The sequence below is a fragment of the Mesocricetus auratus genome, unplaced genomic scaffold, assembly GCF_017639785.1.
Source record: "Mesocricetus auratus isolate SY011 unplaced genomic scaffold, BCM_Maur_2.0 Super-Scaffold_100003, whole genome shotgun sequence".
Taxonomy (NCBI): Eukaryota; Metazoa; Chordata; class Mammalia; order Rodentia; family Cricetidae; genus Mesocricetus; species Mesocricetus auratus.
In genome coordinates, this window is record NW_024429188.1 from 106303604 (window position 1) to 106318512 (window position 14909).

Genomic DNA, 14909 nt, shown 5'->3' on the forward strand with positions numbered 1-14909 from the left:
TTTATGCCACAAATTTGCTGAATTGGAAGTATAACTAGATTTGTTTCCTGTAAAAATGAAAACAGCGGTCAATGGTGGCACATGCCTTTAATGCCAGCACTCTGGAAGCAGAATCAGGAGGATCTCTGTGAGTTCAAGGCCAGTCTGGTCTACAAGAGCTAGTTCCAGGACAGCTAGGACTACACAGAGAAACTGTCTCTCTATATAAAAACAAACAAACAAACAAAAAACGATAATGGAGCAGCCAATGGCTCAGCAGCTAAAGGCACTTGAAAGCGGAAGGAGAAAACTGACTCCACAGAGTTGTCAGCACCCCACACATACACATATTATACACACACACACACACACACACACACACACCATAATAATGATAAACTTTATAAGAAATTTTAAAAACAGAATTAGGAGGCAAGTCCTTGGGATAACCCAAGTCAAAGGGAGCAGAAATATTATCTAACTATACTAAGCACTTGATGAAAACTATATCATAGAATCACATTTTTGTTTTCAACCAAGGAAGTCTTATTTTCATCACTATGTGCCTACTGCGTACAATTAAATGAAAGAAAATCAAGCGGTTTCAGGCACTGAGTACACACAAATTAACTAAATGCTTTCCCTTGCCAAGAAAATGACAGTTTAATAACTGAGTTTATTAGTAATCAGTACAGCATGGTAAGTCAAAAATGAAACAAAATAATTAGAATAATGTACACAGAAAGCAGTATCACAAAGGTTGTAAAACATGAGAGGGCCAGAATTCCCTTAAAGAAAAGAGAGGAATTAATTGAATCTAAATGCCACCTGAATTTTTCAGTATTTCCTTGACTTCTAGGGGAAAAAAAAGGCTAGCACACAGTGGGCAGTTGTTCTAGCCTTTCATTTTGTAGCTGTGATAAAATACTCAGTCTAAAAGTGACTTAGGGTTTCCAGTTTGTTTGTAATGCCAGGTTACATCTATCATATGGGAAATCAAATCCAAAAGAACCTGGGGAAACTGGTCACATCCCCAATCAAAAGGGGAGAGAAAATGAGTGCACCATGATGGCTTCTTTGCTCAGCTCGCCTTCTCCTCTCTTATACAGTCTAGGGGCAGCTGCCAAGGGGATAGTGGTGTCTAAAGTGAACATAGTCTTCCCTCATTAACAGTCAAAACAATCTCCCATAGGTCAACGTGATCTTTATAATTCCTCATTGAGACCCTCTTTCCAGAGGATTACAGATTGTGTCAAATTGACAAATAAGACCAGCCATCACTGCAGTGAAAAGTAATTGCTACATAAAGGAATTCCAAAGTAAACACACACACACACACACACACACACACACACACACACACACACACACACGGACTACTATGCAAGATTGGCTATGAAAAGAAATAGCACAGTCCAGCATATTAAACAGCATGATCACCACTATTAAATGCCTACTGTATGCCAAATATTTAGCCAATACTTACAGTTCTACTTCACCATAGTTCGGGGACTGAGTTAAGTTGCTTCTTTTACAAATAAAATGAAGCTCAGAGTATTTAAGCATAACCCATGAAGCCTTGACTTATGCTAAGTCTGTGGCCTTAATCATTGAACTACCTTACCCTTGAAGAAGTCCTATCAAGAAAGGTAGAAGAAAAAGACTCTGAGAGGAAAAGATGTTGGAGGGGCAGGCAAGAACCACAACAGGAACTAGTCTGATGTTTTCCCCCTTAGAAATAAAGGGAGTCTCTAGGAACTTTTGAGTACTATAGTGCCATGGTCAGATACGTGTTTTATTTTATTTTAAATTTTCCTGTGGTGCTAGGAATTAAACCCACAATTCTACATCCCTAGAACTACATCCCTAGCCATGACCTCTTGGAAAGATCTCATGAGCCTTGAGAAAGAACTTAATTCAGATACAAGTAGCACCAGACTTGAAATGACCTTGTAGAATGGTACAGTAAGCCAAGTGATCCTCAACCAGTGCAAAAAGAGCAGGAGTCATGGCAAAATCCAGGAAGTAGCATCATTAAATTATAATTATTAATTGTACTTGATGAGAAAGAGGGACTCAGTGAAACCTATTCCCAGATTTGATATTTGAGTAATCCTGATAGAAACAAAACAGAAGCATGTTTCATGAAGGAAGGCAAGATTCTGGTTGCTTTCTATAGATACTGTGTGTTGGAAGAGGCAACAAGGCATTCCCATGACATCTATAAGACAGCTCTCTAGAGGGAAGGAGGGAAGAAAGGTCTCGTCTAGGAGTGTAGTCACCAACCTCAAGAGGGGAGATTAATGCATACGAAAGTAAACTATGTAAAAATGTTTCAAGTATACTCATTTTAAGCTTAATACAGTACTAGTGATTGAACAAAGCTAAAAAACAAATTAACAATGAGTTTATGAGAACCACCTGTACTCCCTGTTCAATTTAGTTCTCCAGTTAAAACTACTCTAAAAAAATAAAGTCTATAAAAAAGAAAATACCATTATTGAGATATGAAGCCTAGATCTCAGGGCTGGCAAATAAGTCAGCAGCAAAGAGCACTAGTTACTTTTCCAGAGGACCCAAGTCTAGTTCCCAGCACCCAAGTCAGACTGCTCACAACTATCTGTAAGTCCAGGCCCAAGGGACCTGTCACCTTCTTCTGAACTCCTTAGGTACTACATTTACTGCATACATATTGTGCACAGAAGTACATTCTGACAAACACTCATAGACATAAAAACAAAACCTTCAAAAAATTTAAGGCCAGCTTTGTGTACACAGGAAGTTCCAGTCCAACCAGAGCTACATAGGGAGACCCTGTATAGAAAGTGAGATGGAGGGAGGGAGAGGGGGGAGGGAAGGAGGGAGAGAGGGGGAGATTGGGAGGGGGGAGGAGAGGAGAGGAGAGAGAAGGGATTAATAGCACTAGCTGCTGTTCCAAATATCCCAAATTCAGTTCTCAACACCTACATCAAACATCTTACAAGTGTCTCTAATTCAAGTTCCAGAAAACCCAAAGCCCTCTGCTGGACTCTGAGCATCTGTATACACAGGTGCATGCACACTCAGGTGCCCGGACATACACACATTCGGACACACACAATCAAAATATATAAAATACTAAAAATGAAATAAAAATAAAAAGCATCGTATCATGGAGGAGTCAGATATCTTGTTTCTCTTGAAAAATCAAAAGCTAGACAGTGCTTGGGCTCATTGGCCAACATGACAACAGATGATCAGGACTGGCTGGTCTCTGTCCACTTTTGGATGCTCCCTCGTTCACCACAGTGCTCACCACTTCCTGCTGCTCCTCAACATAAAGGAAGTATGCTGGCAGACATTTGCTATCATTTAGGCTCTACGTCAACTAAATCCTGTCATCCTCACATACGGTGTAGGCATTTAGATTTGTCACCTTTGCTTCACATTTCAGGTTGATGCACTGAACTATAAACTGATTCTTGTACCATCCCCATTATGCTTCTCCAAAATTTTCTTGTTCGTGGAGTCTGGTTTTACAGTAGGGTAAAGAAGGATTTTAATTCTGCTTGATACTTGATAAAATCTGCGAGTGCAAGATTTTTATTACTGCTGTAAATGATTGCTAAAGCTTAGTGATTAAAACAACACAAATCACTGCTCCTGGAGGTCAGAGGTCCAAGATTAGTATCACTGGACTAAAATCAAGGCATCCCGGTCCCAGGCTGTGTTCCTTCTTGAGGCTCTAGATAAGAATCTATTGCCTTGACATTTTCAGTTTCTAGGGACTGTCTATTACATCTTTGGTTTATGGTCTTGCAATTGTTTTGACCTCCACTTCTGTGATTACATATTCTCTTATGCTTTCTCCACTTCCTTTCCTTTTTTATGATACTCAGGATGGAACCCAAGGCCTCACACACACAAGATAAGATCTCTACTATTGAGCTAAACCCCAATCCCTCCCTCTGTTAGTAATGAAGATCCTTGTGATTATACAAGTCCTACCTTGGAAATGTGGAATAATTTCCCAATCTCAAGATTGTTTTTATTATCTATGACAGGGTCTCATGTATCCCAATTTGGCTTTGAATTTCATGCCTTGAACTTCTGATCTTCCTGCCTCTAATACTCTAATACAGGTATGTGCTACCACATCTAGTTCATGCTGTACCGGGTATAACCAGGATGTTGTGCATGCTAAACAGACAGTCTACCAATTGAGTTACACTCCTAGCCTCCTCAAGATTCTTCATCATGCTAATCACACTATACAGTTCCTTTTACCTTAACCTATTCATAGTTTTGGGGAATGAGGACACAGACACACAGCTCCCTGTATTCAGTTTCTCCAGTTGTTAAATGAAGATGGAAATGGAACCTCTTCACGTTAAGGAGTTAGCAGAGTTTTTTTTAACAATGCTCAATGTGAGTGTGAGTCTCAGGATAAGCATTTAGTCAATACTGCTACTCCTACCCTTGCACCCTTAAAGCTTAAAGATGTCCTGAAAAAAACTTTTAAAATATATCTGATTTATATGTGATGTTTGTTTGTTTGTTAAAGAGTATATGTGCTGGGAATTTATGGTGATTTCCTAGCATGCATGAGGTCTTGGGTTCATTCCGCAACACCACAAAACAACAAAAACATAATCTGAAAAAAAGAGGGATCGCAAAAAGTATTCATGTACGGCTGCAGATTCACTTTTTACAAGACAATTTGCCAAGCGCTTGCTCAGGACTGACTAAGACAACATGTCTAGGATTGAAAACTCACTGTACTTGATTTGCATGTGAACATGAAGATATAACTAATATGCCTGGTCTGAACTGCATGCTTCAATTTCATAAAACAAATAACTGATAAATCAGATGCACTGTTTACCTCAACTCACTTGTTAAGTAGCTGTATAGCTATTGCCCTCAAAAGCCTACTAAATTTTAGATTAGCTATTGACTTAGCATGTCATCTACAAAGAATTTCAGAAGCATTCTACAGTGAAAAACACTGCAAGAATAACTCTATAGGCAATAAAGGAATTGCTCATGTTTTGATGGCACAATTTCCTTTAAAAATGACATCTTTGAAGTTTTTCTCCCTCAGCACTATATTGAAAAAATCCTAAGCAGACCTTCACTTTTCTAATCCTCAGGAATTACTGGATACTAGAAATGCATTTGGAACCGGTGTTTAGAATAGAAGTGGAGAGAATGGTTTCTCAAATGAAGAGAGGGTTAGCTGAAAAATGGCCCCGTGAGGGAATGGAGAGTTGGATAACCATCCAATTTAGGTCGCTTTATTTTTATATTGTATTTATATGTATTTGAAAGAGGGGGGAGAGAGAAAGAAAGAGTATGAATATATGTGTAGGAGTCCAAAGGGACCAAAAGAGGATATCAGATACCCTGGAACTGGGGTTATAGCAGGCTGTGAGCAACCTGACATGGTTTCTAGGAATGGAACTCAGGTCCTTTAGAAGAACAGCAAGTGCTCTTAACTACTGAGCCATCTCTCCAGCCCCTAATTTATGCTATTTATAAGTATGGTTTAATGCATTGATTTAACATTACATTCTTCATTTACCTACTCATGACTATCACATTCAATTCTCTTTCTGTGGTGTAGTATTCATTGTCGCTTCAATGCTTATGGATTTTTGTAAGTATCTCAGATGGACTGTTAAGGCTCCCCAGTTGTGCTGAGTATGGTGGCTCATGACTATAATACTGGCACTCAGGATCCCATCCTGAGCAAATATTCTAGGTTAGCTTGAGCTGCTTGCTAAGATGCGATGTCAAAAATAACAACTTGTGAGCATCATTGCTCCAAGAGTATAGGTTTTATTGTGGTTTTATTGTGGTTTAAGTTGGTTGGTTGGCTTCTTTATAGACAATGTCTTACTGTGTCACTTCTAGCTAACCTAGCTAGAACTTGCTATGTAGACCAAGCTGGTCTCAAATTCAGAGATCTGGCTGTCTCTGCTTCTTGAGTGCTGGAATTAAAGGTGTGCACCACCATGCCTGTCAAAACTCCTATTTTTAAAAAGGGGAAAACAAACAATAATTTTATGTAAACATTATAGAGTATAAACAAAACACATCTGTAGGGTACAATCACTGAATGAAAACATTCATATATCTGAATATAGGTCAATATGAATAAATATATATTCACTCTCCTTCCTGTGCTTGGTATGAGAATCTAGATGGAATAGAGAAATCTGTAGAAAATTTAAACTGACAGGTCATGCAGATTAAGATTAATTAATCCAAAATGATTAATTTGTCCATGTTATTTAGGAATGTAGCTAAAGTATCTTACTCTCCATACACAGAAATGCTTATAACTAAGAATTTCAAGATAATACATTTACACAAACAACTTAATGAAAAAACTCAAACAGCATATCATAACAGATACACAGAGCACAGCAATCACAGACCATGACCACTGAGCTGTGATGTTTCAGTTTAGTAATACAGCATTTCTAAATGCTTTATGAATATCTAATCTGCATGGTTATATAAACATGAAAAGGCACAATTTTTATTTTCTCCAAAATTAAATTCTACATTCTACATCTATAAATCATTTTAAGAACTTGTCAAAACAGCAAAGAGAAGCAGCAATAGGCTAAATCTTAATAAAAACAAAAGAAAGAAAGACTGCTTGAGAAGAATCAGCACTGGTTGGAGTTTCTTGCAGACACTTTTATCTTTGGAGATATGTAGCTACTTAGAGGCACATATCTCTAATAGATACACACTGCCCAATGTCACAGGGCCTGGACTCATGTGCCCAACCACTCACTGCTCACAGCCCCAACCCAGCTATCTGCAGCAACTCTTCCTAGGTCTTCAAGAAAACAGACCCAAAACACGTTCTCTATTAGCTTGCCCTCCTAGAGAACGTGCCCTTGATTCATACCAACCCCAGGACTGCCCAGGTACATTTTCTTCATTCACTAATGCATAAACCTGACATGTCATTTAACTATTAAAGTCCTCAAAGTAAAGTATTCTTTTGCGTGATACTTTTAGGGAGGCAATTCATTCAACCTATGGGGTTGCTAACTATTTCTTCTTCATAAAAAAAATCATATGGAGCCGGGCGGTGGTGGCACACGCCTTTAATCCCAGCACTTGGGAGGCAGAGGCAGGTGGATCTCTGTGAGTTCGAGGCCAACATGGTCTACAGAGCAAGTGCCGGGACAGCCTCCAAAGCTACACAGAGAACCCCTGTCTCGAAAAAACCAAAAAAAAATCATATGGGCATTCTGCCTACATGTACATGTGTGTACCATGCATATGCTTGTTATCTAAAAAGACTAGAAGAGAGCATAGGATTCCTCATGTCTGGAATTACAAATGGTTGTGAGGTGCCATGTAGGTGTTGGAAACCAAAACCAAGTGTACTCTGAAAGTGTAGCCAGTGCTCATAGCCATTGAGTCATCTCTCCAATGGCTAGTTATTTCTTTTAAAAATGTTCAAAGTGTGTCACACACTATAAAGTGTTGTTTAATTACTACAAAAAGTGGTTTCTATTCCTATGGCATTTTTTTAACCTTTTTGGCAAAGAAAGACGGTAATATTAAGGGTCCTTGGCTGAAAGGCATTACCTACAGTGTAGACTTGTTACACACACTTTTCAATTTAGCCTTCCTACTATTTTATCACAGGAGGTATTATCTTCTTATGGATGTGAAAAGAGAAACACCGTGGTAAACAGTGGTGCTGAGGCCTTTCTGGAACAAAAATAGCTTTGTCTAGACATCTAACCTTTCATATACATGCAGGGTTACTCTTTGTAATTTAGAAATGAATTCATTTGACTATAAAATGGGACCAGTAACCATTTCTGAAGTTATGGAAAGCAATCTAGCATCATGTAGTCCATGGAATGGAAACATTATAATCTAATATGACAGAATACGATGTCATGGGAAACCCTATGACCTGGAACTATAGAAAGGAGTTTTCTATGACAAGAGCCACTTTAATTATCTCCCCTATTCTAACCCCATCCCCACTCTTCAAGAATACAGAACGTATGAGTTACTTCAAGTGTTGCCCAGCAACTTGCTAAGAGCCCCAGAGAGCAAGACAGTCCTAAGCAATACCGCTTCCTTGTGATTTGTCCCTTTTATCACATGTATCTCTTCTAATCCCCTCCTCATCACTCAGCTAATCATTCAGTTTCCATCAGGTAATCAGTTTAATCCTCTCTTGAGACTTTACATTCTGTTAGACCATCTTGTTAGGCACGCCAAAGCCTCCAGAATCAGTCCAAATCCAAAACTCCTTCCCAATTAAGCCATTTGTCACTAACTAGCAGGCCCAAATTTTTCACTTTAGTCAAGTAAAGCAAATTTTCCTCCCACTATAGCTCCAGGCTTCAGAATCGATCCAATCAATTGCATTTGAAGATACCTGTTCCTAAGGGGCCACTTAGAGTAATTCATTTGAGGGAAATTAAAATCGAGGGGAAAAATTCAGAGAACGGTAAGAGAAGTGCATGTAGTGACTTACGGTGTAAACAAAGGGCATCTGCCATGCAAGGCCTTCCCCACTCCCAGCCTGAAGCTCCTTTGAGCATTTACAAATATACATCCCCTCTCTACTAGACTGAGCATGCCTTTAGCCGGTAGCTATTACATATTTACCATTGAAACTGCTGTCATAGAAAACATGGCAAAGACGTGCCTATTCCGTTGCTATGTGTATGCTGTATGTGTGTATATTAACGTGTGTATACACAAAACTAAGTTCAGCACTGAGAAAATATGCATGCACAGAAAAGAATTAGGAACTTTTCAAAGGTAAAGTCAAGGCACCTTTGATACTAAAACTGCTAATATCAGTTCCACACAATATTGCTGAAAAATGTATATGCATCATAAATTGTCTGCTAAATGTCTGAAGAAATTATTCTCATAACATAAAAACATGTGTAGGGCTAAACACATAACTTTATAAAAATAAATATAGTTTTCAAAGAATATCCTATTCTAAAACCGTTATTACAAAAATTATTTACTCAACTATTAGCATTTGCTATCACTTAGCAATAATGCAATTCTTTACTTTCCCTGTCCTGGGTTGGATTTTAATTTAATTGAGCTTTTTCTATAAGTAATTTTTAACTTTTCATTTTTGTGCATGCTACCTCAATACTTGGGCAGGCAAGTTTGTATCTTAAGCCATCACAACAATAATTGTTTTTTAAGGTGGAATTTAGTGACTGTGGATGACTGGTTTGTTGTTAATTTAGTCTGAGTTATTTCAGTGTTTGTCTAAAACAAACCTGAAGATCATGTTAGAGATCCTCTGGGTAATTTAGAGTGCAAATACATGAATATATGAATGAATGAATGAATGAATGAATGAATGAATGAATGAAAATGTAGGTAAGAAACTTTATGGAAAGTAACTGAAGGAGGGTCTTGAAAATTTTAGCTTATGTTAGAAAACAAGCCACCTTTCAGTCCCTTAAAATAGCTGGCAATTGGTAGAATTTTGATCATTGAAAGTGCACATTTGTAAAAGAATTGGAACTACAAAAATTTCCTGTCATTACAGATGTTTGAATGTTTCCACTTTTAAAGTGACAGCTAAGCAGGGCTGCCTTTTTAAATGGTGATGAAATCACCTCCAGGATCACCCATCCAGGATATCACACTCTACTTGCCTGATGTCAAAAAAGGCATAAATCCTTTTGCTAGGTATTCTTTTAACTAGTGATTTAAAGCTATGCAGGCAAACAACTTTAAATTGCTAATACACTCTTAAACAAATAACATGGCCAACAATGTTCTCTGATAAACTTGATGACATTTAGATTTGGAAGTAATATTCTACCTCTTTTCCTTAAATTACCCGAGGCCAGTCTCACAGTAATCACATCAAAGCAATTCACGAAAATACAAAACTCCATTCTCCCCATCTGTCCTTAAAAGCCCCACTCAGCAGTTTGTGCTGTAGCACCATGCTGCAGCATCCCTGCACTTGAACTTGGGAATAGGCTTTCCAGGACTGCAGGCAGAGCCCTTACCGCATTCCTTCTGAACCTCATCTTGCCTCTCGGGGGATTTGCTTCTGCCATCTCGCCTAGACACAATTACACTCTTCTTTTCCGATTGTCAATGCAACATTGATGAAATACGAGCTGCTTCTTGGGTGGTATTTAAAACCAGCAGCCAAAAATCTCTATCAAACAAAGCTATGGCTGCTTCCATTACCACCGCGGCAGAGCTGCAAAAAAATCCACTATCCTTGATTAGTCAGCTGACAGATCCTTCCCTGCTGCTCATTGTAATTCAGAGTTGACACAGTCCCCCAACTACTTAGCCTGATTGAACCTTGTGGATTAGCATGTGCTGGACTATTCAAGAAGATCAGGCACGTCCTAAGAGTGGAAGGAGAAAAACACTCTCCTCCTTAGGAACAGGCTGGATAGGACTGGCTTTCCTCTGCATAGTTGGATTTTTTTAAGGTGGAATGCTAAGATTCTTTGTGAAGGTAGTACTCACTGATATCTTGTCCTGTCCTGGTGAGACTTAAACTTCAATTCTATATTGTTTTACTACATCCTATTCTGTGATTAAGTGTTGAGAAAGGTTGAAGTTTATGAAGTGGTACCCTGATAATCTTGAAAGAACAGAAGATGCATGTAAACTTTTTAAGGTGGAGAAGATTCTCTCTTAAATTAACCTTCCCCCAAAACAGCTAAAGACAGCATTTTGAATGTTCTTACTACAAATAAATGATAAATGTTTAATGTGATAGACATGTCACTACACAGCATAAATGTGTATGAAAGCATCACATTTTGCCCTGTTGGTGGATAGTTTTTTTTTTTCTTTTGTTTTTTGAGATGAGGTTTCTGTGTGAAGCACTGTCAGTCCTGGAACTCACTCTGTAGACCAGGCCATAAACTCTGCCTGCCTCTGTCTCACAATTGTTGGGTATAAAGGCTTGCACCACCCAGTCTGGTCACAATTATTTTTTTAATATTTATTTTATCTTATGCATGCATGTGTGAGCCTGAGTATATGTCTATGTACCACATTCAAGAGCCCACAGAGGTTAGGAAAGAGGTCAAATCCCCTGGACCTGGAGTTACAGATGTTTGTGAGTCACCATGTGGATGCTGAGAACTGAACCCAGGTCCTCTGCAAGAACAGCAAGTACTCTTAACTGCTGAGTCATCTCTCCATTCTCATCTGTATAATTATCATGTGTCAATCATAATAATTTCAAATTCTTCTCTCATTAATTGTGAAAGCTATCCTACCTACTTTCATTTATTTGGGAAGCTGTAAGTTAAGGTCTTCAAATTGAACTATATAGCTATCTTACTGAAAGTAATAGACCACACGGGGCTGTAACTCAGTGGTAGCACACATGTAGCCCTAGGTTCTATCTCCAGGACCAGAAGAAAAATGACAAATGCTAAAATAATAGACTACAAAAATCCCTGTTATACTATGGCTACCTTCACCAGAATATTTTACAAAATTTTAACTTTACCTCATGAAATAAGCTGGCATTCAATAGTCATCTTTTTTAAAAATTAGATTTAGATTTTTTCATACACTATATTCTGATTACAGTTCAATACTCCTCTTTATCCCATCACTAGCCATCTTTACTTCAAGCAATGTCTGGTAGCTATTGATAGTTGAGATATAATATTTAATGTGAGCTTGAGCCTGAGTGTGTAAACTAGATCAACAACAGAAACATTCAAAATGCTAAAAACAAAAGAGGGCTAAAGAGATGGTTCAGTGTTTAGGAGGACCCAAACATGAATACTAGCACACAAGTCAGATGGTCCACAACCACAACTCTACTCCAGTTTCAAGGGATCCAGCATCTTCTTTTGGACTCCTTGAACAGCAACACTCATATATTCAATACACACATAATTAAAAATGAAACAAATCTTTACAAAGAAGATAAATTGTGAAAAAGAACCATCTAACCAACTGTATCTCCAGAACTATCTGTTGTGTGTGTGTGTGGTGATTTAAATGAGAATGTCCCCCTTGTGTATTTGAACACTTGGTCCTCAGTGGCATTGTTTAGGGAGATTTAGTACGTGTGGTCTTATTAGAGTCATGAATATTCATCCTTCTGCTGTTTTCAGAGAGTTTTATGGCAGCAAAAGTAAAAGAAATTAAGATGCACTATTAATGATTAAATACCTGTTGTAAACAAATAGCAGAAAGCCATTACTAACTGGCCCCCAAATAAGGAAAAATTCATGATGAATATGAAATGGATGATCTTATTCACTTTGCTAATATATCTACTATAGCAAAAAGTACTGACTCAGAACTGTAACAGCCTCAATATTTGTCATGCCTTTACAACTAAATAAACTTCCTCTGGCGAAAGTGGCCTCTGAGTCAGTCAGGAGACAGAGAACTGCAGGCCACAGGAACGAGAAGTTCTGATGAGCTATTACATGTGACTTGACAAGAGATAACAATAATATACTATCCCATTCAAAGAGTTATAATGGATTTTTACCACAAAGGAACAATAAATATTTGAAAAGACATGTTTTTCTCAATTTAAGCATTATACAATGTGTAGATGTATGAAACTTCACATGATAACCAATAAATATGAACTCATATTTTTATATATCTGCTTAAAAATAAACAGCTCATATGGTACCATTTATTGTATCAAATATTGCATCATTTATTGCTAAGTTTTCTGTTTTTGTCAAATAAAGTAATAGAAACAAAAAAATTAAATGAAAAGAAAAAGAATTTATCATGGTTGATTATATTGGAATCTCAAAGAAAAAGTATACTGAGTCCCAGAAACTTGGCTCTGATGGAGAATATAGGCCACATGAAATTTCCACAGACAATCCCCCTAGGACTTAGTATCTCAAGTTCTTTACTGAGACCTATCTAAATTTTTCAGACCACAAAATCTTCCTACGTTCCTTCTCATTGTATCAATACCAATATTTATTGTCTCCATTAATATCAAAATAATCCATATTTTCAAAAGGCTAAGTATACTTAAAAGAAAAAGTTAATGTAGTATACATGGTACATACTGAGATTTTCTGGAGGGAAATTTTAAGTGAAGACCATGTATCCCGTCTTCGATCCAGAATAATAGTAAATCGGGAGTCAGCGCCACTTTGTCTACAAGAGAAGAATAATTTTATTATTTATGACTATATATTGAACAATTGATGTTTAACTGAAGACAAGTTTGGATTTGGAAGTGCTACATAAGCCAGAAGTCATGGTGCATGCTTTTTAATCTCAGCAATCAGGAGGCAGAGTCAGGCAGGTCTCTGTGAGTTTGAGGCCAATCTGGTCTACAGAGTGAGTTCCAGAACAGCCAGAGTTACACAGAGAAACCCTGTCACAAAATAAACCAAAAGAAAAGGTACTTTTTAAAAATTATTTTACATTTATAATCCCGCATTACTATTACTGTCTTTTTCAATACTAACTTCAATCTTTTAAATAGGAAAATGAAGTGGCTGAAGAGTTAGCTCACTGCTTAAGAGTACAAGCTCCTCTTGCAGAGGTCCTGAGTTTGATTCCCAGCTCCTACATCAAATGGCTCACAATCACCTGTAACTCCAGGTCCAAGGAATCTATTACCCTTTTCTGGCTTCCATGGGAATACACAGAGACATGACATTCACTCACGCAAAACCACACACATACATACAAAATAGAAAAATGAAAGTATATAAAATGAAATAGGAAATGCTTATATGACAAAGATGGATTAGGAAAATGGGTTTGGAATCCTGAAGTGTTGGTGGTGAGAAAACTCAACAACCTCTGCCTTTCATAACATCAAGTTTAACTTCACACAGCAATCTATCAATGATCTTTTCATTCACTTGAAAAATACATAGTTAAATATATTGTTTTTCACAGCAGGCTGCTCTTTGAGTTTGAAAGAAGGCAGTTTAATGGATAATGTAACTTTGATTTGCCCTAAAAATACTTTTAAGCCTCAACAGGTACAAAATAGATTTACTCTTCTAGAGCTCGATTTTTGTTCATAAGACTCTTTAAATAAAATATGTTCTCTATTCTTTAGGGTTAGTAAATGAAAAATGCTTCCTTCAAAATGGTATCTTGGCTGAGTGTAGTGGCACAGGCTTTTAATTCCAGCACTCTGGAAGCAGAAGTAGGCAGATCTCTGTGAAATGTGAGGCCAGTCTGCTCTACACAGGGAAGTGCATAGGGAAGTCCAGGCCGGCCAGCCAGCCAGCCAGCCAGGTCTACAAAGTATGACCCTGCCTGGATCGATAGATGATGGATGGATGGGTGGATGGATGGATGGGTGGGTGGGTGGGTGGGTGGATGGATGGATGGATGGATGGATAGATAGATAGATAGATAGATAATGTTCAACATAAACATAATCTCTAGTGTGCATGTGTGTGTGTGCGTGTGTGTATGTGTGTGTGGTGTGTGTGTGTGTGTGTGTGTATGTGTGTGTAAAACATTGGATACCTTCTTCTATCCCTTTCCACCTATTCTTTTGAGGTAAGGTCCTTTCCATAAACATGGGGCTCACATTTTCTTGGCTAAGCTGGAAATGAAAAAGACCAGAGATTCTGCTGTTCTGCCTCCTCATAGCAGATGTGTGAGACACCTGGCTTGTTATGTGGATGCTGGAATCTGATAAATAGCCCTAAGGATTTGTACAGCAAGCACTCTTACTGTTGAGAAATCTTTCCAACCCCTCTAAGGAGGCTTTTAAATTTTTCTTTTTAACACACACTAGTGCCAACTGATTTTATTATCAAATTAGCCTGCCTGGTAACTCCCAACACCACTGTGGTATGCAACCCTTGGACAATGGGAAAACCAGTTTTCTTTGCTCTAGTAAAGTATTCTTTAATATGACTGTCATATTTAGTGAGGGCTAGCACTCCTAGAGAACTACA

At 38.0% G+C, this 14909-nt stretch overlaps 1 protein-coding gene across 9 annotated transcripts in view; it reads right to left on the reverse strand.

Annotated features, from left to right (window-relative positions):
* Mcf2 (MCF.2 cell line derived transforming sequence) overlaps positions 1–14909 on the reverse strand; it is a 104619-nt gene that overhangs the window by 58881 nt on the left and 30829 nt on the right. For 8 of the 9 annotated variants that reach the window (XM_040744661.1, XM_040744658.1, XM_040744659.1 and 5 more), the window contains exon 4: positions 13041–13131. In XM_040744661.1, coding sequence (XP_040600595.1) covers positions 13041–13131 — 91 coding nt within the window. Of the gene's footprint in view, positions 1–10010; positions 10390–13040; positions 13132–14909 lie in introns of those variants that run through there. The other variant, XM_040744664.1, reaches the window with a different exon arrangement.